The sequence below is a fragment of the Bos taurus genome, chromosome X (genome assembly GCF_002263795.3).
Source record: "Bos taurus isolate L1 Dominette 01449 registration number 42190680 breed Hereford chromosome X, ARS-UCD2.0, whole genome shotgun sequence".
NCBI classification, from domain to species: domain Eukaryota; kingdom Metazoa; phylum Chordata; class Mammalia; order Artiodactyla; family Bovidae; genus Bos; species Bos taurus.
In genome coordinates this window covers 102,049,538-102,074,135 of record NC_037357.1, presented here as the reverse complement: position 1 = coordinate 102,074,135, position 24,598 = coordinate 102,049,538, and the positions used below count along the sequence as shown (strand labels likewise).

Sequence of the window (24,598 nt, the reverse complement as noted above, 5' to 3'; positions counted from 1 at the left end):
ACTCACCTGTATTGGAAGAACGTGACCTCACAGAAGGGTGATGGGATGGTTAATGTCTCTGATGCAACAAGGACATGATTCTCCTGTGCCAAGGGATATAGCAAGAGGAAGGAGAAACCGCATGTTGCCTCCAGCACATGAGTGGCCCTTGGGTGCACTGCATTCTGGGAGCAGACGAGGTCCCAGCTGTGCTCTGGCAGAGTATTTTGTTGTCCTGCCAACTGATAGTCATTCCTAGGCCTTCGATGGTTCAATGAGCATCTAAAGGATTATAAAATCTAAAAGGTCATCACCTTGTAAACCTGAACAAATCTATGATGAAATGAAGGACCCAAAGGCATTTAATTATTGAACACATAAAAGGAAGTATATTTAAAAAAAAATTGGTCAAACTGTCCTGTTATCATTTTAAAGGAATTTACAGGGCTGTTATAGATTATTCTTTTGGAATAATTCAGTTTATAGCAAATGCCTAAACTGGTTTCTTCATTGCACAGTATATTCTCTTAAAATGGGTGCTTTAAAACAATTACATACATATTAAAAATCCTCATTTCTTTGCTTAATTAAAATGTTAATACTCTCAGACAACACAGATCTGAAATGGTGAAACCAGCAATTCCCCCTCCCACCTTACAACAAATTAAATTGAGACAAAATTACAAACACATTTCACTACATGGTTATTATTAATAAAAATCAGTTTCTTTTGTTTGTTTTTTTTATAAAGTTGCCCGAAATGCAAGGGATGTGCATAGGTTTACAACTTAGTCATAATAGCATTTTATTCTTATTCCCCTGGGTGTGCCCCGTGAACGGAATGTACTTTGTTGTAGATTACAGATTGTTTTGTCCAACACAGACACACCGACAGCATAAACGCTCGCGACTGTCCACATGCATTAAGAGTCAAGACCCAACTTCAAATCTCTAAAAGGTTTACAGGGTGCTTCAAAGAGACAGTATCACATTATCTGGATGGTACATAAAGGACTTAAAAAAAATACTATTCTAAAAAAAAAAAGAGGAAAAAAAGGCCTTTAAAAATTTATGAGTTTTGTAATCACTAGACTGATTATTTCAAATAAATAAAGGAAAGAAAGATATTCCAATCCATAAAATCAGACTCTAAAAAGAATGTAGTGTTCCAACCCCAGTCAAGGTAACAGAATCATTGTTTATTATTATTAAAATAGATTATAGAAAGCAGCATCTATTATGTGCAGTTTTTAGGGGCCTTGGAAATAAAAAGCTATGATTTCCAAAAATATAACATTCCAAAGGATTGAATAATACATACATTTAAAGATACATTTTATTAAAGTTTAGGAGAACTGATTAAAAAAGATACTGTCTCTTTAAATTAGTGTGTAATTGTTTTTCTCCTCCTATCTATTCGGACATGACAATAATTATAAATGTAGGTCACACTACAACTAGGTAGTCTCTAGGGACCACGACCTGCTGACACAAGGCCGATAACAAAGAGGCTTTTCCATGTATGAGGTGGCTCCCAGTTATGCGGCAGATATCTGGGGGAGGGGGGCCTAATAGACCCAGGAGACGGGGACCCACTGCGGGGCTGTGCACACGTGCTCCACGGCTTCCTCCAAATGTCTGATTGTCTCGTCGATTTCATTGTTGATAATTGTGAGATCGAAGTAGTGTGCGTATGTTCTCTGTAAGATGTCAGACTCCTTCTGCAGACGCTGAAGAGATTCATCCTAAATGGTGAGGGGATGGAGGAAGGGGTGGGCGTGGGAGGAGGGAGAAGCAAAGAGGAGAGAGAAGTCAACCAAGATGGTTTTCTCGGGCTACATTTCTGTCTGTCCCGGTGTCAGAAACAGTTGAGGCCTGCCCATGATGGGACACATCTGAGTGTGAGGCCGAGGCCGCTTCGTGACAGAGGAGATGATGGCCCCCAGGATCCAGGGTCACAGAATGACGGCTTATAACCGTGACTCCTCACCATGCAACAGGGCCTCTATGCCAACCTGGATGGACCAGGACACAACACTCCTCAGCAAACACGTGATCCTGCTCTGGCGGAACTGTGCCCGTCTGGAGTCAGCCAAGACTGTCAGAGTCAGCTGCTCTGTGCTCATCCCCCTGACCCAGGCCTGCCTCATCTCAAACCACTCTCCTGTTTGGCAGAGTGGAGGGGGCTTTGGGGGCGGGGGTGAGGTCAGAGCCCTGCATCCCCTTTCCTTGGTCCTCTGCTCTTGCTTGCACTGAGCCCCGGATCCCAGCTGTGTTTGCCCCAAGAAGCCCCTGCCTCTGGACAACAAACGAAGTTGAATTTTTCTGCCATGTTCCCGGAATTCAATTACATATATAATGCATTGCCTTCACTCACTAGCAGTGGATATGCCAGAGGCAAAAGCTTTTTGGATGTTACCAGTAATGGATGAAATGAGGCCATATCCCAGATACAAAAGCAACTGACACCCGATGAATCCCTTCAAGGTGGTCTGCATTGGAAATGGCCAAACATCACTGTTTGTAGGTCCTCATATCTCTTATGGGAAAAACTCTGAAGGAGAAGCAGCTACTCAACTCTTTGCTGCAGTAAAGACTTTCCCTAAACTTCTGCCGTGAGCCCCAGAAAGCCTCAGGAGGGCAGTTCTTTCAAGATGAGGATCTCTTAAGGGCCACCAGAAAGTCTGCCTCTGCATCTTCATGGTGCAGATATTGTTATACTGAGCTTTTAATGGGGAAGTTCAAGTTTGAAACCAGGAAACTCTGTAAGTCAAATTAACTGATTAGGTAGGTGAGCTGTTGGGTGGACTCTGAAATATATATCTATCAATAGATACAATTCAATGCCTATTTGTTTGATTAGTATCTGTCTCCCTAACTATAGCACAAACTTGCCCTGCTGTGCCCAGCACTTGGCATTTGCCTTATACATAGTAAGTGCTTAATAAACCTTACCAAAAGAGCAAGCGCTTGGCTGGCTAATACTGGCCGTGATAGGATGTGGAGTGTTAAATTGGAAATCTACTAGGAAATGGGGGCCCATGATGACAGAGACCCATCTCTGAAAGGTGTGGTGCCATCATTTGGGAGCTGTTGGCACTCACTGCAGGCTTAGGACTCCTCTTTTCCCTGAGGTCCACCTGTTTATAAGAGACTCTTCCTGGGGGAACCTCGGTGTGTGGTGCAACCCTTTGACAAGGGGATTTGAGGTAAGATAGTAACACTCAATTCCATCACAGCACTACAGTGGGGATGACAGACACCAGACAAATTGGGAAATCAACCTTTTCTATCAGGACACTCTGAAATGAGAATGTCCTAACCTGGTTTGTCATCTACCAGAATTTCAAAGCAGGATGTGGCATGCTTTGAATGTTAGGTATTAACTACTTCAGCGTAGGTAAGACCTCAGTTAATCATTACCTTCTAAGGTTGTATCAACACACTTTCTGCTTGCACTTAAAAAGCATAATATTTTCACTGTGGCTCGACAAGAAACACAACACAAAAGCCCCATTTTAGGAAACATGCCTTCACCCAAAGACAGGAGTGCTTCCTACCAGTATGAGAAGGAGCAATTCCTATCATGTCATGCTCCAGGCTAGGGGATTCTATTGGAATGTACAGTAGTCCTGGGCTATTGTAGTCCTGGGCTAACATAAAGTCCTGGGCTTTAAGATCCACTAACAGGGCTTATAATTTGTTCAGAAAGCTGGGCTGATGAAAACATTCAAGAAAATTTATGACTGAGAGCATCACATTTTTAATGTAGTTCTCCCCCCCACCTTAAAGTTCCCTCTTAATGATCTTATAAGATGAAGTTATATTTGTCAGTTTCTTCCTCTACAACAGCTTGTTTGCAGGCTTGACTTAACATGAGCAGGGTTTAACTCAGTGAAAACAAAATGCCTTTATTCTAACAGCAAAAGCAAGGATTTGTGGGAACAAAATGTCTACATTCTAATTCTATGAAAGGAAACAAGGCTGTATTTTATCACCTCCTAGCTGGTACTTACAGGCAATTTTCTGCACCATTTTGGCAGCTATGGAAAATTAGTAAAAGGGAAGGAAAAAAGGCAAAAACAAAAACAAAGCAAAGATGGTAATTCAAGAAAAATACATGGTAACCAAAGGATAAGAGCTAACCACAACATGGAGTTTCAAACATGTTTGTGTATTAAATAAGACGGAAAAGTAGACTTTAGACTTTTTTTCTTTTGCAAATGAAACATCAAAAAATGACTGAAAATATGAGTGACGTAGAAATCAAGATATTTAATCTTTAAACCTAGATGAATTCCCTGGTGGCTCAGATGGGAAAGAATCTGCCTGCCATGCAGGAGACGTGGGTTTGATCCCTGGGTCGGGAAGATACCCTGGAAAAGGAAATGGCAACCCACTCCAGTACTCTTGCCTGGATATTTAATTTTTTTCCTTAAGGTGAAAATCTCCAAGCTTTGATTTTACTGTCATAGACTTGGGTGAGTCTATGCCACTGTTAACTAGACAGTGCCAAGAACATTCTGGTGGGTTCTAGACCCTGTGGAAGGGATGGTCTTCAGTATTAACTTTGTAGAGAGTTTCCTCGTATGAATGACCCTACAGCAGCAATATATTTACTGGACATGCCATAACTACCTTCTCATCAGCCTGGCAGTAGCAGGCTATGTGAGCCAGCTTGGTTCTAGATGCTACAGCTGAGCCTCACAGGCACCATCTCCATGGTGGCTGCTGACTTGAGTAGGCCTGAGAGGGGACTGAGCTCATTTCTAGGTTTGGGAGTCTCCAGGGGCCTGGGTAGAGGTCCTGCATGGGTTCTACACTGGAGGATGCTCAGGGGAGCCTGGGCAGCTCAGCCAAGGCGGTGGATGCCTCATAGTTGTCCTCAGGCAAAGCCGTCTTTGGCCCCGAGCTCTGTCAGTACAGCTGTGATCAGGAAGGCAGCCCCACAGGGCAGGAGCAGGCCCATGGAGAAGGCTGACTGTGCTGGACACTCAAGCTTGAATTTGCCTAATGACTCTGATCTCGGAAAAACCATACTTCTCTGTGGGGTGTAATTCCTCCTTCTGAAGGAGGACCTTGATCTCTGGAAATCTTAATGGCTGGCATGGAGGACAAAGCAGAGCTTCACTTAGTTGTCTTAATGAGATGGGGCTTTGGCCTTGAACAAGCAACACAAAGGCATCCTTACTCGGGATTGCTGAGTAGAGGACAAACTGATTAATTCTTACCTCATTCAAACCTGGAGTGATAGTTGGTGCGGCAATAAAAACAACAAAAGGAGCAAACTCTGCTGTTCTCAGGACCTTCAGTGCCTGTGTAAACAAAGAGGAAAACTGAGACTTAGAAATAGCTGATGCAGTGTTCAAACAAGCCCATAGAAAATGATACAACTGGAAAAGCCCTTGATTCAAATTTTTGGCCAGATATTATTAAATTTACCACCATTATAAATAACTTATATGACTTCTTTTTGTCCAAGGGGTGGACAGTAGCCGTTGGAAAATAAAAGCTGACAAACTGGACATTTTTCTTAGGAATCTCATGAATCGATCTGAACTCTTTTTCTGCAGAAAAGTGAATATTGATTATGTTTGGTTACTGTTCATTCAAACCTGGTCATTTCAGTTTTTAGGAAATGCATTTTGGGGTAGATGGGGGCCAGCAGGCTGGCTCAGAACTCATCTAGAGCCCACCAAGCCACACTGCAAATTGCTCACAGGGAGAGCAAGTCCTGACCACTGTGACTGTGTTCACACCGACACAGGCCTTCTGAGTTGTCCCAGGGGAGGCCACCCCGCCCTACTCTGGGACTCTACAGGGAAGGGAGACCCCATGTAGAGACGGAGCATGGAGCTACTCTAGACGCCATGTGACTGTGAGTAATTTGCAGGCCTGTGATAATACCTGTGTTCAAGGGAGAGGCACCTCTGAGGCCCCTTTCAGTTCTGTTCTGAGGCATCCAAAACCTCTAACTGCAAGCTACTAGTTTGTACAGAGATACTGCAAAGTTTGCACGTCATGCTGTGGGACTTGATTCTGGTCAGGGGTTGGTGCTTCTGCCCCTCCCCTCTGAGGACAGGGCTCTCCCCTGACCCCAAGCAAGGGGTTACACGCCCACCCTGCAGCAAAGTCCAACATAGGCGCACAATTCACAAGTGACTGGCATATAACTAATTCGTATGCATCAGGGGTAAATATCTTGCTGTCCTTTATTTAAGAATCTAACATGTCTATTGTGTTAGCCACAGTTTGCTTTCTTTTTTTAAATTTTTTTAATTAATTTATTTTAATTAGAGGCTAATTACTTTATAATATTGTATTGGTTTTGCCATACATCAACAGTTTGCTTTCTAAACAGCCTTTCAGTTGTTTGTGTTGCCCTATCCCTACTCCCCCATCCCCACCCCCAGTGCCTGGTTTGCTGTAGTAACAGTTTGGGCTGCTTTCCAATTCCCAGGTGGCTCAGTGGTAAAGAATCCGCCTGCCAATGCAGGAGACATAAGAGACGTGGGTTCAATCCCTGGGTTGGGAAGGTCCCCTGGAGAAGGACATAGCAACCCACTCCAGTATTCTTGCCTGGAGAGTCCCATGGACAGAGGAGCCTGGCAGGCTACAGTCCATGGGGTCGCCAAGAGTTGGCCACGACTGAGCATGCGTGCACAGAGCTCCTTATTAGCCACGTGATCTTGGTCTTGGTCAGAGTGAGCCTTTAGCACACAGAGTGATTGTTTTAACGGGACTTTCCAGGTGGCGCTAGTGGTAAAGAACCTGCCTGCCAATGCAAGAGATGTGAGTTCGATCCCTGGGTCGGGAAGGTCCCCTAGAGCAGGGCATGGCAACGCACTCCAGTATTCTTGCCTGGAGAATCCCATGGACAGAGAAGCCTGGCGGGCTGCAGTCCATGGGGTCGCAGAGTTGGACACAACTGAAGTGACTTAGTATGGCATGGCACAACCCTACTAAGCCCTGCCATTAGAATGATCTTTGGGAACTACAAATTTCCTCATATCACCCCTCCACTCTAAACCCTGCGAGATCTCCTTCTTGGCCTTGGGATGAAATGTAGCCTGGTCCATGCTCACCTTTCTGTCCCCCTCTGTGGACAGGCCTTGCTGAACTGCTTTTAGTTCCACAAAGGGTCATCCTTTCTCTTCCTGCTCCCTCTGCCTGGATACTCACTCCATCCCCTGGCCCCCCTTCCCCACGCTCCCTGTTGCTTGGCTGAGTGTTCTTTCTTCTGCAAATCCTTTGTGGGGTGTGAGTGGGGACAGGCGCCCCTCTGGTTTGCTCCTGACACACCCACACTTAGGCACCTGTAGGGCCCGTCACCATGGAGATGCAAGTGTCTGGATGTTGCCAGCTAAGCTTCTTGAGGGCAGGGCTGTATCATTCAGTGGTTGCCCTCTTGCCCCAAATGGCACCTGGCAGAAATTGTCTTTTGATCAAGCAAAGATGTAAAAGTAGTACATACAATTCACACAAAGTCTGTCTTGCCTTTTGAGGCAGGTTTGATTAGAGGGTATTGTGTTTTCATGCCTCAAAAGACTCTCTCAGCCTCTCTCAGCTTCTATGACTATCAAGGCATGGAAGAGGCAAACTGGCTGCTCAAGGTTTTGAGTTTCCTGTTCAGTGCAAGGTTCACTTTCTCCAGGATTATGTTTCTGAATTTTAGTTACAGTTTCTCCTTGTGGGGTAAGGGAGTGTGGCACATTATTTTGCCTGCCATCAAAGTGCTGTCAAAAAAACAAAACAAAACAAAAAAAAAAACGTGCTTTAATTGTGAAAGTCACAGGCTCAGATTCCCTGTGGGAGAAACCTCTTCAAACTTGCATATGTTCATTTTTGAAAGAGGTAATTGGCAGTTCTTTGCAAAGCCTTTTGTGATTGAAGATTTTCGCAAGGAACAAATACCATGAAGAAGTCCATATATAGCTCAATGGAGCTTAACAGGGATCTTCGCTTAGAATGGGCCTTTCTATCATTAATATTGGGGGCCTTTTTTCTGTCCTTCCTATGCTCATAAATCAGGTGACTCCAGGGTCAGTTGAGACATAAGTTTTCCTGGTCATTCCACACCCACCCAGAGTCACCTTCTGGGCAACTTGGATGGGGACAAACTAAGGCATAGTCCCTACCCTTGCTCCCATCCCTGAGGTGCCAGATAGATGTCCATGAGCCACAACCCTCGGATGAAGTTGAGAATACCGCCCCTGGTGTGAAACGGACTTTTCTCCACTCAGTGACCACAGCCTAAAAGCCACCTAATTGAGTATTTTCAGTTCTAGTCTGCTATCCTATTACTACACCAGAAAACTCAGCAACTGTTATCTGCGTGAGGATTACCCTGCTCTACGCAGCATTCACGGGCTTCCCAGGTGGCGCAGTGGTAAAGAATCTGCCTGCCAACGCAGGAGACATGGGTTAGATCCCTGGGTTGGGAAGATCCCCTGGAGAAGGGAATGGCAACCCACTCCAGTATTCTTGCCTGGAGAATCCCATGGATGGAGGAGCCTGGTGGGCTACGGTCCATTGGGTCACAAAGACTGGGACACGACTGAGCAACTGAGCACAACCACCCCAAGACATTCACACCCTTAGTCTTTAACCATGAAGACGGGAAGGTCGTTCAGCACCTACTGCATGAGACTGTCAGTGTAGACTGTAGTCACCACACCACCAACTGCCTCTTATGTCTAAGAATCAGGTGATATATTCCGTTAGCAGTTAACTCCAAGGAAAAAACCAACATACTTTCCACTAGATGAGAATTATGTGATTCATGACATTCTCCTTTTTGTCCTGGCTGCCAGGAAGTTCTGAGCCTCATTTCATGTTTATCACAGTAACTACAGTAGCCTCTGTGGTTAGTATATTTGCTTCCTCCTTCTGCTCATGGCTTTGACTTTCTCTCCTATATTACTATAGTTTCAAAAATGCTAAGATGCCTCGAATCCTGACTGAGATCTTGCCTAGTCTCCCTCATATCTTCAGCAGTCACCATGCACATCCTCAGTTCTTGAAGGCCTCTGTCCCCAGACTCTGCTCTACTTATGGCTCTCAAGTGGGTGCCATTTTCTGGCATAGTCTTAGCTTGCCTGAAGTTCAGGAGCAGGAAATGGGATTGCTTCACCAGGATCCCCCTCTGTCAGGCCATTAGTAGGTGGCTTTAAGATGATCTCTAAACCCTCTTCCTTTTTGACTTTTAAGACGAGACACAGATTTGTTAATATTCATAGGCAAATATCTCTTTCTGAATCCCCAAGAAGGGAGAGTCTAGAAAGACCACTGAAAATATGTTGGATTCAGACAGGCAATGAAGCATTAATTTAACATTTAAAGCTAACTCTTTCTCTTTTGCAGATGAGTTGATTTAATGGCTTATCTGTGGCCAATAATTAATCTCAGGTTACTACCCTCAAGGAATAAAAACTCATTTGACCAAATATCTAAGCAGCAGCTATCTTTAAGACTTAACTAGGAGAAGGAAATGGCAATCCACTCCAGTATTCTTGCCTGGAAAATCTCATGGACAGATGAGCCTGGTGGACTAGTGTCTGGCATCCCAGAGTCATACACAATTTAGCAACTGAACAACAACAACACACAATCAGGCAGATGGTGATTTGGGGAAATAGTTCTTGATGGAAATGTGACATGAAATGAAGAGTGAAGTGACCTAGCAATATGGAATACAGAGTTTTGTAAGAAATTAACATTTGTGTATAGAATAATAATTGCAAATATTCAAACAATAAAGTCCATGGCTAAAGAAAAAAAAAAAAAAGACTTAACTGGTTTTTGCATCGAACCTTGACTGGTGATTCGTTTCACATATGATATTATACATGTTTCAGTGCCACTCTCCCAAATCATCCCACCCTCGCCCTCTCCCACAGAGTCCATAAGACTGTTCTATATTAAAAAAAAAAAAAGATCTTAATGACCCAGATAACCACACACAAAAGACTTATCTGGTTTTTGCAAAATTAAAAACCACTTAAGGGCAAGTATTGGAGTCATTTTGGAGAAAGATCTAAGGGCTTAAGAAGAACACAATGATCCCAGAAACTGACTTCACATAACAGCTCCTAGTTCAGAACCTGGCTCTTGTTTCTAAGCCCAGATCCCTAATAGGACTGTACATCCTCCTTGATGACAACCTTTCCCCCTGTGGGCGAAAGCAAAGCCACAGCAATTTTGTTACTGGCAACTCTTCAGTGCAGCAAATGGCCAAATCAGAATATAATTAAAATCTAAAAAAAAAAAAAAAAAAAAAAAACCCAAACAAACACCCCCCCCACCTTTTTTTAATTATATCATGTGGCATGTGGGATTTCTTAGTTCCCTGACCAGGGATCAAACCTGTGCCCTCTGCAGTGGAAGTGCAGAGTCTTAACCACTGGACCACCAGGGAAGTTCCTAAAACTGTCTTGACTACACATTGGAGCTATGAGAGTTCTGGGATGAGGGACATAGATTATTTTCTGAGCCATGGCTTTATTTCCATGAGAAATCAGCTCTACAGCTTTCCTCAGGTTTAACTTCCTTACAGATTTTTCTAAATGTTAAAGATTTAAATTGTACTCCTATATACAAGGTGCACCAGCTTAAGGATTAATCAGGGTTAACTTTTCTAGGATGCTACAGTGAAAGGAGGCTGGGATTTTCTGTTTAAAAGAACAACCCAAATGCAAACCAAGACTGTTCAAGTGACAGTTAGGTTAAGCCTTGATTTCTTCATCTACAAAAGTGGATACAGACGTCTCGATCTCTGGTTACAAGGATTAGGTAGAAGAACTAATTGCTTGGCAAATGTAGAGGAACATAATCTATTCCTATTATTTTAAGAGAAGTCAGGTTACTCATTTTTGTCTAAAGTCTTTACCATGGTCCTTTGGGATTAAAGTAGAACTGTAGCATCTTATACAGTATTATTAGACATGTGTTCAGTTTGGCCTGAACTGTCTAAAGTCAGTTAATATGGCACAGACAACGAGCTGAACACCAGTGTGGGCTTTCTAGGGTGTCAGCAGTGGCTGAAGGGAGAGAGTTGTAAAAATGCCACCTGGCACTTCTCCCATTATAGATGGTTTTTGATGAACACTGAGGAAGGAATTTCATCCTTACCAGCTTGCCTTATTTGTATTCTTAGCTCCTGGCAGAATGCTTAGAACATACTAAGCAGTTAATACAGGCTGGTTGAGTCCAACTGTCCGTGACACACAATGGAGTGGGTAATCAGACGGCCAGGGTGGGAAAAGGGCGTGGAGAAAACGTCTTAAGGAGAGAGACTCCCCGAAGCAATGGGGCTCTGCCTGACAGCAAGTTGGTCATGGCCACGGGCATCCTGAAGGCAGGGTGCAGGCCCTGTCCAGCCGCGGGGGTGAGTGGGCTGAAGGGAGAGAAGCCTGAGGGCAAAGCCCAGGTGGTGCAGGCTCTGGGCACCTGTGGCTGGACCGCTGGATGTGACGGTCACGGTGCCTGGGACCAGAGCGGTCAACCAGACTGATGAAGGAAGTGGGATCCGTGTGATCCCCGAGCCCAGGGCCCTATCTCTCCCGAGAGACCCCAGTTCTGAGAGGAGGGGGACAAAGGAGGCAGGAGAGAAGAAAGCGGTGAGCCCCGCCAGCAGATAGGGAACAAGGAAGATGCCCAGGTCGGGCCACAGGTTGCTCTGGTGCCCAGTGCCGCACGTGGGCATCCTGGTAAGGCCGAGACAAGTGTCTCCCGCTCAGCAGTGCAGAGCAGTGCAAGGCTGGGCAGGGGAGAGGGCACAGGGAAGCTGGGTGCCAGGAAGGGAGCAGCGGTAGCAGCAACAGCAACAGCGGTGGTGGCAGCGGCAGCAGGTGAGGCAGAAAGCCCTGGAAAGTGGGCTGAGGTAACGCGGAGGGGGTCTGAGGAGCCCTGCAGCCAGCATACTGCTAGAGACATTACTACCAGCAGAAAACGACGTTCAGGTGAAGACCAGTGTGGAACCCAAGGACAGGGTGTCGAAGACCAGGACCAGGATTGAGACTTTGCCTCTAGCCACCCCTGGCCAGAAGATTTTTCCAATCCCTAGTAAGGAGGGATCAGTAGTTAAACAAAAATCAATCTACATTACACATCATATATTTAGTTCTCTAAAGGTCCAAGTTCATTGTTAAGTAGCTGTATAGCGTTCACCCTACTGTTGCTTTCCTCCCCAGCCCCTTAACCAGATTCCAAGTTCAAGAACCCCATTAGGTGCTGGGACATGGAAATGGCTGAATCCCCTGGCCCTGAGGTTAGGATCTAGGGGCCAAGTAACTGAGCCGCCAGGCCCCAGGTCACATAAACCCTGGTTAAGCTGGTTCCATTCTCTTTTTGGGGATGGTTAGGGGCCCAAGTCTCACACAGTGGCCGTTGACCAGGGATCTTCCCTGCCCCGGGGTAGCCAAGTAAGCCTTCTGGTGAGACAAAGCCTGCTGGAGGAGAGCTGGTCTACCATTTCAGCAGGTGGTACACTGATTCTACTTATCAGTGATAAGGGATTTTCCGTACAGGTCGGTCTTAGAAACAGCAGGCCGCAGAGTCACATGGGCACCCACAAGCCTCTCCTGTAACCTGCCCGGGTGTCTACAACTCCCAAATCCTTCCTACTAGGCTTTGAGTCCCACTTGTTAGTTTGTCCTCAGATGAAAAATAGCTTGTGAGCATTTCTGATGTAAGGCCTTGTGCTTTTTCCTTTGCAAGTTTAATAATTTCAATTTCTTCCAGCACAGGATGCATCTGCAGATCATCTAATCGTCTCTGAGTCCAGCTCTCTGAGCCCTCTCCAGGTTCTCCATATGCCTTCAAGTTTAAGCTCAGGGTCAGGCACTGGCCCTTAGTAAAGAGGTGGAGGAGGCTGAGAACCACCACGGGTCTGTACCCCTGCTCCACCTGGCATAACCTGGGGCTCGCTCGTGCTTGCATTCATAAAGCTAGGGCTGCACATCAGACCCAGGGCCCAGGGTCAGAATTTCTTGCTGGTGATTAACCTAAGATGCTGGCAGAGGCTCTGATGGTCTAGTGTGAGCTGTACCAAGAGAGGAAAGGTGGCTGCGGTGTTTAACCAAGTGCCAGAGTCTCATCCTGAGTCAGATTAATGGAGGGTTTCTGGAGACCTGATCAGGCGCCTTACTGAGCACCTGAGTATAATGAATCTCATAAGAGAACAGTTTCTCTTTCTTAGATACACTGTGTGCAGTCTGAGCACAACGATTAGCTTGCATTTTGGGTGGTTAACTCATGGTGCCTTCATTGCTGATACTTTCCTGTAGCTTGCTATTAGATTATTATGTGACCCATGATGTTCTGATGGCACATTTTGTTTCAGAACCTGAGCTTAGCATGCAGGCAGGATGACGGCATGCCAGGGGTGGCCGGGCATTACCTGAGGCTCCACGTCCAGTATCGCAATCAGACCTTGCTCGTGGATCTTGCGGATGGTCTCCAGTTTTGTCCCGTACATCGCATCCTCGTGGCTGCCGTACTCCAGGTACTCGTTATTAGAGATGTCTTGCATCATTTGGTCATGAGATACAAAGTAATAATTCTTTCCGTTTTCTTCATCTTTCTTTGGAGGTCTGGTTGTATCTGCAAAGTCACAGGTCAAAAGAGGTTTAAGAGGCTGAGCGTATGAGCCGATGCTCCCCATGGACCTGTGCTATGCTGTGCTTAGTTGCTCAGTCACGTCCGACTCTTTGTGACCCCATAGACTGTAGCCCGTCAGGCTCCTCTGTCCATTGGGATTCTCCAGGCAAGAATACTGGAGTGGATATCCTATCCTTTCTCCAGGGGATCTTCCCAACCCAGGGACTGAAGCCAGGTCTCCTGCATTGCAGGTAGATTCTTTACCATCTGAGCCACGAGAGGAGCCCCCAGTGGACCTACCCGAACTCATTCTCTCTTAAAAGCCATGGATCCTGTAGCATATGTCACCCTCTGTTCCCACCCCCAGTAGCTTTGCAGAAATCAGTTCTAGAAGTCCTATTTGTTCATGTGACACCAGAACATAGTAGTTGGTTAGTTGTTTGGTTTGGTGAACCTTTCCGTGTGTAGATGAGATCTATTTCATCCCTTCAAGGGTAATGACAGGGGAAAGACACTAAATGACCCAGGATTAACTTAACTTGCTGTATGCTTTAATGCAGTTAGGTCTTCAGAGAAGGAAAAAGGAGAATTAAACAATAGAAAACCCCAAATGGTTATTTAAGTAAATGAAAATTAAAAAAAGTTTAAAAATTCAGTTCCTCAGTTTTACTAGCCACATTTCAGAGGTTTAGTACCCACATGTGCCTAGTGGCTACTGTACTGGACAGCACAGATATAGAATGCCCTCACGAGAGAACATTCTATTGAATAGTGCTGGTTTACAGCATCATGTACAAGGAGACTATTAGAATACAGCAAAAGGGATATTGGAAACATAATGACCTTAGCCAGACATGGCCGTAATAGTTAGGAAAGACCTAAACTAGGAATTGGCAAACCATGGCTTGTGGGCCAAACATGGCCTGCTGTCTGTTCTTGTGAATAAAATTCTATTGGAACACAGCCATGCTCATTTGTTTACATATTGCTTTCAAGCCACAATGGCGGAGTTGAGCAGTTGTGTCAGAGACCATATGGCCTTGAAAACCTCAAATATTTGCTGTCTAGTCCTTTACAGAAAAGGTCTGCTGACTCCTGACCTGAGTGAGTGTTTACTAAAATATCTGCCCATAAGTCCTACTTCTGTGGGATACTAACAGGACCAGCATTCTCCAAAATGCACTTTAGGAGATGTTTTTCTAGATAAGCCAGAAACAACAGTTTTAGTTTTCTTTCTCCTTTTGCTTCTTTGCTTTTTTGAGCAGGGACAAATTTATGCAACTCTTTGTGGTACATGAGTCCAAACCCAGGGGGAGTTCCCCATCTCCTGCTCCAGCTAGACTGCACAACTCCTAAGTGCTCATGGACATCAAAACGTGGATGTTTAAAGAAGAACCCTTTCTCCAGGCACACAAAAAACTGAAGAAACAGCATACTACACTGACGCTGTATTATGTGCTATATACATACCCACGGTCAAATATTATGGCAAGTAGACATGATTAGGGTCAGCAAAGCACACTTTATAACCAAGCTAGTTCATTGGCTATTTAATAACATAGAATTTCAATTGCTTATGTGATCAAGAAGAAGGTTAGCTAAGCTTGCTCTACTCATGGTCTAGACATAAGGAGAATTAAAATAATATTTGGAAGTATTTTACTAGAAAACTCAAGTGGTACCAATTGAAAGAATATTTGGTGAATTTCTTTCTTTTTTTTTTTTTTGAGTAAATCAGATAGGGTTCTGGGATGAGAGTGGTCTGATGAAGCCTCACAACTCTCTGGAGTGTAGAGAAAAGTCAGTGGTGTTGACATGGTATTGGAAGGCACTGCAGGATGGAGTCAATCATCACACATTCTCCTTTAGCTCTTCTCACTCTGAACAAAGCTCTAATTGCGAGAAGGCTTTTGGGATTCAAATTTTAAACTTTGGAATAGTAATAATAAAAATAATAAAATGAGAGTAGTAAGTTGCTATTATCTATCCAGTATCTGCTAAGTACTTCACATGACCTTAAATCCTCTTCATCTTCCTGGAATTACTTCATTTTGTAATTGAGGAAGCAAAGAGGACTTGAGATTAAGGATAAGACAGAGAAAATCAGGAGAATAAAAATATTATAGATTTAAAATTCTTTACAATAAGCAGTGGATAGCCCATTGTGTTTTAAAAGTGATAAAAGTCAACAATTTAGGTACTGATTAAGGAAAATATTGTTATATCAAAGAAAACTATACTATCATTAAAACCTATTTTTCTGAAGAATAATTCATCTGGGTAACATTTATGACATACTGTTGGAAAAATTAGTTTATGAACAGATTGGATGAGCCCAATTTTGTTAAACTATAACAGTGATAACACACACATACACATGATGTGTTTGTACTAAGAGAAGTCTGGAAGGATATTCAATAAAATATTGATGGCACTATTATTTGGGGGGGTGGTGGTGGTAGGACTTCCCTGGTGGCTCAGTGGTAAAGAACCTGACTGTCAATGCAGGAGACTTTGGGTTCAATCCCTGGGTCAGGAAGATCCCCTGTGGAGGAAATGGCAACCCACTCCAATATTCTTGCCTGGGAAATACCATGGACAGAGGAGCCTGGCGGGCTACACCATGGGGTCACAAAGAGTCGGACATGACTGAGTGACTAAACAACAACTATAGGGGGTGGGTGGGGTTGGGATTAACTGTTAACTCATTTTCTTCTTTGTTCTTTTCTAGATTTTCCAAATTTCCTATAATGAACAGTTCTTACTATGTTATCGGAAAAATATGTAAATTACAATATTGGAAAAATACTAGGAAAAATACACTTAATTGCTTACGTGGAATAGGGTATGCAAACCGGTCTGGGTGCTTTGTGATGAGGGTGTTCTTTATGTGTCTTCTCCCAACACCATGCGCACCTATGTCATTTTTCAAAAAGTTAGAATTGATAATCGTTAATAATAATTGTAAAATGTTTTGAAGATGAAAATAAGAAAGCCACTTATACAGTCAAACTTACCTAACAGGACTAGTGTTTTCCTTTTGAATGCTGGCAGTTTTACTACTTCTTCATATGTAACAAGATCTAATTGATCAAACACTAAAATGCAAAGATTTAGAAGGAATATAAATTTACAGAAGGAATAGTTCATGTATATAAATTATAATTTTACTGGCAAAACCAAAATTATAGTAAATCCATGTCTTAAGAAATATGAATCCAACTTATGATATATAGCTCATATGTAATTTAAGTCATATAACCTTTTGGGAGAAGAGTTCACTTTTAAGCCCATGAAAATGCACTTTAGAACCAGGGGCATCCAAAGACATGTTGGGCACATGCATATAAGTCCAATTGTGAAAGATACTGCATCTCTTTTCATGCAGTATCCAACAAATCATATGAGTTCATTCAAAACCACATGCTGTTCATATTTTTGCAATTTTAAGAAATCAGCAATACTAAAAAGAAAAAGTCTCCAGACAGTGACCAACATGAATATAGCGTGAATGCAACTAGAATTAACCAAGAAAGAGTCCAGCTAGATTATTTCTAGGGATGGATGAGAGATGCATGGACAGCTGGTCTTTAACTTGACGGTTCTTTCTTTCAGCAGAGTTGCTGAAGGTAGCATGCTAGATTCTGTCAAAGTCAAGTTCTGTAAGTGTGATTTCACAAATTTTGGAAATGAGCATCTCACATGTTTTATTGTAACCCAGCTAGCTATCCATTTAGTGGAAAGTCTTGGGTGTGTAAGTAGGGGAACATGCTTCACTGGACCCCTAACTTTGTCAGCCTGTGTATGGTAAGTTGGGATGGATAGAACCAGAAGCATGAAGCAGTCTGAACTTGGAAACCTTTGCAAAAAGGGAGTTCTCTAATCATTACAGACTGAGAAGAAAAGCTTTAAAAATAGTTTTTTGAAACCTGATTCTTAATAAAACTATTACGAAAACTTTCCCAAGAGGATGACCGTTCCTGTTGAAGTTTAAGGTAGTCCGATTCTCACATACATTTGAAAATTCTCACAAGAAGGTTAAAATCATGTATCTGTGTTCCTGTAATTTTTTTTCTATGTGGAATTACCCAAATGTTGTCAGGCACACACTGAAATTTCTTTCTTTCTTTCTTTCTTTTTTAAAGAATATTGAATAAGGTCTGGATTTTAGAGGGGTTGCAATAAATTCCATGAAACTGATTCCATGGTATAATAGAGGAATCTACAATGCTTCAGTCAATTATTAAGAGAAGCATCTATTCCCTGAAACAATATGGCCAACTGCTTTTGAATATTAGCTCAGTCCTTAACATTTGTGATTTTCCCAGTAGCAAAGAACCTTAAAATGCAAAATAGGATACTCTGGAATGCAATAGATCAGAAACAAACAAACAGAAGTATAATTCCCAAAATATTAAAAAAGAGAAATACAATATGTTAAAAATAAGGGTTAGTGCATGTTAATGGGTATTTGTGCATTTGTTTTCCTTTGATAACTTGATTGCATAAAGGTTGACTAAAAGACTTTAAAGCATATTTCTCTAGCAACAGCTAAAAAACCACAAAATGCTTTCTGTGTTTAGAATGGCAGATTCACAAAATCGAAATGAACAGGAGGTTCTCTGCATGGCAGAGCTAGCTAGTCATGCTGCAGTGGTAATGGTGACGAAGAGTTGTAAAAATAAAAGGAGAGCAGATGGCATTGTTCTTTATACCTATTGCCCTCTGAGTGCTATGTCCATCAAGAAAAGTATGCTTATGAAAGAGGTCCATCAGCAAGCTGATATACTTTAGTATCTAGAAATAATCAAGCATCTCACAAAAGAGCAAGATGTTGACACATATTTTTCTGAATGGTATGTACATCTCTTTCCCTCTATAGATTCTATTCAATCTTACTGAATTAAGTCATCTTTTTTCAACCACATAAGAATGAGTTAGATACGAACAATCAACATGACAAACAAATGAACAGATATGTTACACATCAATATCTTAATCATAAATGAGTAGCATGAAGAGGTTACTCTGGTCTAAATGAAATCATCACATGGCCACAGGATGGAGAAACAGTAAAAGAGGATATTTTCAAATATGACATACAAGGAATATAAGGAGAACACTTAGAGACTGAACTTTTAAAGGTTTTAAGTTGTTTGCTGATTAAAAGAAAGGGACTTGATGAGAGGAAATCGTCAAAAACAAAGAGGCACAGTCACTCAACAGGTTACTTACATGCACAGAGGCCATTGGGAGTAAGACAGCATGAAAAATGTACAGGGGTCATTGAAATATGGCTTATAATATATTAGTAAAATAAAAGTATAATATGCACAAAAGAAACTTTACCATGCAATATTCTAAACACAAGGCAAATAAATCACATTAAGAAACAAACTCATTTTAATAAAAAATCCAACAATAACCTTATATATAAGTCAGTGGGTTTTATATACTAGCAAATGCATACAAATTTTGTCTGGAAATCATTACAAGAAACCTTCTTCAGGGAGTGTAGGTGTGGAAGTCTTTTGCTTTTCATTTTGTGTCTTTTCTAATCACATCTGCCTATTACTTTTACTATTAAAAAAAACTGTCAACAGGGCCACTTTCAGTTGTCTTTAGAGTTCTCAGTATTAAAGAAAACAAAAGTAATAGATTTTAAAATTCAACAGTACTAATTTGTGGTATTAAGCATAATTTAAACACACCTATGAATGGTATTGTAGAAATCCTCTATAGATTTGTTCATATTTGTATATATAAATGGGGTTTCTCAGGATATTTAAATACCACTGCTCAGGGCTTTAACATTAAAAAAAAAAATGAATTAATGAAGACGTTAAGAAAAAAGTTTGTATTAATAACTTGACCTAAAACTGATTTTGGAAGTCCTAGGGCTGAGGAATCTCAATGCCTCAAAGAGTATAGTTCTTCTAGAAGCACGACAATGCTTTTTGTGTCAAATTTGTGACAAAATTTTTTTTATGTTTTATAGAAAATGTATATACTGTAAAACTCAAACATAATCAAATCTATTCCCAAGGCTTCAGAAATACAGTCTGGCACATTGTTCTGACTTCTCTGTAAGCTATTCAAGACACCTGTAAGTATTTAGGTAACTATTCTCTAGTAGAATCTTTTTCCATAAAAAAAACTTTAACATTTATTCCTTGTCTCAGTAGGAAAAGCCACATAGTATCTTCAAATACTAAACCTCCACTTAGGTGAGAAATTTCACACAGGTAACACTGGGCTGAGCGCACACACAAATGCCTGCAGTGGCCAGGCAGCTCATTTGTTTGAGTGAATGGGCCACATGCAAGCATGGAGCCCTGGAGACAATGGATCCTATAGAATGAGTGTCCATCAAGAGGGACTTCAACAGCCTAGAGTGCTAAGGGAGGAAGTGGGCCCCATGTTAGCACACTCCGTTCCTTCAAGGAAAGGTAAGAAACCAAGATTTTATGTTAAATATTTGATTTTCAGATGATTATTTTAAACACTATATATGTATGGAAAAAACATTTGTTTATGGGTCACATTCAGCTGATAGACTCCCACTATATAAAGTGAGAAGTAGGCAACAGTTTGAATAGAATTATGCTTTAACTAGACATGTGGAATTTCCAGGTAACAGAAATGGAAATAATTAATTCTAGTATTTTATCATTTCTATCAGTTCTAGGTTTTAATAAAGTTCTCGTCTTTCATTTTTACTACAAATATAAACAACTTCAGAATTTAATGATGAGGTTTGGATCCTGCTATCAATAGTTGCAGAATTCTCAAAGAAAGGAAAAAAAAATATGGTCCTTATTTTTTAAAAATTATTTTTCAATGTATAAAAATCAGTGGCATTTCTTTTTTTAATTGAAGTATAGCTGACTAACAATGTTTTAGTTTCAGGTATATAGCAAAGTGATTCAGTTTATATATATATTTTCAGATTCTTTCCCCTTATAGGTTATTACAAGATATTGAGTTCCCTGTGCTATACAGTAGGTCCTTGTCGGTTACCTATTTTATATGTAGTAGTGTGTATATGTTAATCCCAATGGCCCTTATTTTATTTTACTGAGGACTATGGGAAGATCCCCTACTGTATTTTACAATCAACTCTTGAATAAAACAGAAAACCCCTTTCAGAAATATAGTTTGATTTGTGGCCTATGAACCCATTTGTCCAGTTCTTGGTATTTAAAAATATGATATTTCAAAGTACTCAAAGCATTTACTTTCCCATTGGAGGTCAACAGTATGTGTTTCTCTCTTTTAGAGCAATTCTTTATGTCAACAACACCACATATTAGGGTAAACTTTCATCATAGCTAAAAGCAGAACAGCTGATAAAATACTTGACTTTCCTTCCTGACAGTTTCATCTCTTATAAAGTCAAGGTAATAAGCAAATGGTTCTTCTGGTCTTTATGATTAACAAAAGGTAAGAGTTGGTTTGTGATGGGGAAGAAAGCTGAAGAGAGGTGGCAGAAAGGACTTGATGAGGAAGACTACTGCTTAGGAAGATGCTACAGGTAACAAAAAGTGGTGGTGGTCTTTGCTACTCCTCTTAATTTTAAGTTTACAAGATCTTAGATACATCCATGGTTTTGGATAGGAGAGTTGTGTTAAAAGACGACAGAGAAAAAGCAATCCTATTCCATCTCTATGAGGCTCCTGCCTTCTCTATCAGGGGTGATAAAGCCTTCAATATAATGGGCAACGTTTACCAGAGCTAAACTCTCAGATAAGGGACAGCAACTGAGTACTTGGCTTCATTAAATGATACCCATTTGTCAGGCTCAGTGATGAGATAACCTGAGATCCACTGAACTTTAGAATTGGCAAAGGTACCCTTGAGGGACTAAAACCCAATTTCCTCATTTTGAGGCCCACAGGAGTCAAATGATTTGCTTGAGCTGAATGGTTACTCAGGTGTGCTAACTCCTGGTCCTCGCTCAAGCTGGCTGTTAAGCTTACAGGTGTGTTTGCAGGCTCACCAAGCACCACCTATGATGAATCAGAGAACAGGAACAATGGAAGGTCAGTGGTGCCCCGGTGGTCAAAGAATGGAAAAAGTGGACTGACCACCAGATGGGATACTGGTTCTCTGGTAAAATTCATAAATGAACCATGCAATGGATTCTTTGTCAGAATTTAGAGATTCTAGTTTTTCAACTGACTTATTTTTCCTCAGAGTTGAATTAAAGAGTACTGACAAACTGAATACTCATGTCTACACGCCCTCTATCAGTACAGTATAAAAAGCTAAGGATGGATTAACAGCCTCATTGGCCATTTCTTTGCTTTTCTAGGTTTAAATTAATTTTAATCCATCTATATAAAAATTACAAGGTGATACATATATATGTAATGTCAACAGGCCTTTTGAACCTGTTAGAAGCTGATGGAAATCAAGGTGATTATGGAGACAGCAATAACCACTGACATTTTGTGTTAAACAACATTCTGCTGATACTACAGTGAATTTCTTCAAATAGTATTATGCAAGCATTTACAATTAGTTTTAACTACTTACATTTAACTAATCTACTTTAAATATTTCTTCCCTTTATAAAACAAAAAATGCCATTATTAGACTAGTGTTTTATAGTGGTGCTTAATCAGAGATGATCCATTTTATCGGAATAAAAATATCATGATGGGAAAGAATCCTTATTTAACTGAACCATTTAAAATTAAGCCATGTGGTCACTCACATTCATTCCACATTAAACAGTACTTCAAAGTATTTACTTTTACTCTCAGATCAAGAAATGAATCATTCAGAGTTTCAAAAAAATTTTTCCTGGTAAATGCTAATAAAACATTCTACAGAGGGAAAAGCATTTCATATTTGTCAGAAATATTATACCATCTAATTGGGTATGCATGATTGCATTCACTTGATTTTTTTTTCTTTTGCCATACATTTGATGTTAGAGTTATTTCTGAAACCTTGGGAACTAGCCTAATGCCCATGTTGGGGCTTGCAATTCCTCAGAAAAAGTTCCTTATAAAAGGAGTCATATTAAGAAGGTATTAAAAGTAAGTAAATCCTACTCTATATCATCATGCAGTTTCTTTAACTTAAGTTACATCCTGTGAGTCTTCTGGGAATTTTACTGCAATGACAGAGCATGGTTTTTTTGTATTCATTTCAGTTCTTAGCAAATGAGTGACTATTTTGACTTAAGTTGAATGCAAGCTTCAAAACAGACAAACATACCATGAAGGGCAGGCCAAGATAACGTTCTTGGTCTTTTAGGAGCTAGGAAGTACCGTGAAGGGAGACTATTGACAGGAACCGATGCCATTTGTGCTCTTTCAAATCAATCACAGCTCTGTTAAGAATGCGCATTTGCCCTTAGGAATGTGTCACAGGGCTATATCCTAGGGCCAGAGAGGAGCCAGGGGTGAGGGTACTTGCTCAAAACCAATCTCAGCAAGGGGCAAGAATCCTGGTGACTTGGCAAGCCCTCAATCTCTCATTTCTCAGGGCAGGACTTAATGTACTGGGTTCTCTGAGTTCCAGAGAGTTCTGTTTCCACATAGCATTTTCTTCCTATAAAGTAGAACTCTGTAAAATATTTGGCAAATATAAGCAACATAATAATTGAAGCGAGGGGTTTCTTAAAAGTTTTGTAAGCTGATGAAAGATCGCATGTGGTGACATTTTTGGATAGAGAACTCTGAAGACGTAATTGAGGTGTGACATCTACTTTGGTCTTTGAGATGTTTAACCCATCTTAGTAAGTCGTACTTTTCCCTACCTGCATTGTGCTTTGCCAAATATTTATCTTTGTACTGCTTCTTTTTCTTGCCAAACCAAGTGCAGCTGGCCTGCTGCTCCTGTTTGGTCTTCTCCATGGCAATGCAAGCGACTCGCCTAGCACACAAAGAAAGGGGAAAAAACCCCACAAATGTAAGTTTTATGCTGATAAGAGAGAAAAACCAGTCATTTGAAGACTGAATTGCATGAACAAACTCCTCAGAAATGCTTCAAATTATTCAGTAAAGGTTTGTTCCTTGAAAATTTCCTAGAAACGTTTAAAAAAAATGCAGGTTTGTAACAAAATAACATTCTATCACTTGAACATATATATTTAACTGATGACACGGATGAGAAGTAAACATAATAGTCATGAAATACAGTGCAATGAGTGTGGGATTTTGAGTTGAGACAAGTCTGATTTGAATCCTGGCTCTCTCAATTATTAGCTTTTATCAATTTAGTGTTAGGTACTTTTCTGGAAAATTTACATATATTCATTCATTTAATCTTTCTAGCAACTTGTGAAATTGTGTCTGTTTTACAGATGAGGGGATCAAAGGACTGAGAGGTTAATTAATTTGTCCCATGTGTGTGCGTGTACTCAGTCGCTCAGTTGTGTCCAACCCTCTGCAACTCCATGGGCTGTAGCCTACCAGGCTCCTCTGTCCGTGGGATTCTCCAGGCAAGAATACTGGACTGGGTTGCCATTTTCCTACTCTAGGGGATCTTCCTGACCCAGGGATTGAACCCACATCTCTTGCGTCTCTTGCATTGTCAGGCAGATTCTTTACCACTGCACCACCCGGGAAGCCCCGAATTTGTCCCGATCAAACAGCTAAATAAGTGGAGAATGAGGACAGTTTGGCACCAGAGCCCATGCACTTAGGTGGTACATTGTTTCGGTAAGTTCCTTAATCTAGAATCCTAGAAATGTTTAAAAAACACAGGTTTCTAACAAAATAACATTGTCACTTGGACATATAACTGATGACACAGAAGAGAAGTAAACATATAGTCATGAAATACAGTGCAACGAGTGTGGGATTTTGAGTTGAGACAAGTCTGATTTGAATCCTTGCTCTCTCAATTATTAGCTTTTATCAATTTAGTGTTAGGAGTTTTTCTAGGAAATTTACATATATTAATTCAGTTAATCTTTCTATCTCTTGGGTGACTGTTGCAAACAATTTTAACCAAAAATGTAAATCATTTCTCTATCACAGTAGCAGGCACAGCAGTTGCCTAA

At 41.4% G+C, this 24,598-nt stretch overlaps 1 protein-coding gene and 1 non-coding gene across 11 annotated transcripts in view; both read right to left on the bottom strand.

The window, feature by feature from the left end:
- Positions 1-340: 340 nt before the first annotated feature.
- CASK (calcium/calmodulin dependent serine protein kinase) overlaps positions 341-24,598 on the bottom strand; it is a 374,286-nt gene continuing 350,028 nt past the window's right edge. For 9 of the 10 annotated variants that reach the window (XM_024987781.2, XM_024987783.2, XM_024987784.2 and 6 more), the window contains 6 exons: positions 23,351-23,466; positions 16,596-16,676; positions 16,414-16,494; positions 13,379-13,581; positions 5,211-5,294; positions 341-1,724 (listed from right to left, as the gene is read on the bottom strand). In XM_024987781.2, the coding sequence (XP_024843549.1) occupies positions 1,548-1,724; positions 5,211-5,294; positions 13,379-13,581; positions 16,414-16,494; positions 16,596-16,676; positions 23,351-23,466 (742 nt within the window). In that variant the 3' untranslated portion in view covers positions 341-1,547. The remainder of the gene's footprint in view (positions 1,725-5,210; positions 5,295-13,378; positions 13,582-16,413; positions 16,495-16,595; positions 16,677-23,350; positions 23,467-24,598) is intronic. The other variant, NM_001102481.1, reaches the window with a different exon arrangement.
- On the bottom strand, positions 10,324-10,396 carry TRNAG-UCC (transfer RNA glycine (anticodon UCC)). The gene has a single exon. It is a non-coding gene; the product is annotated as a tRNA-Gly (tRNA).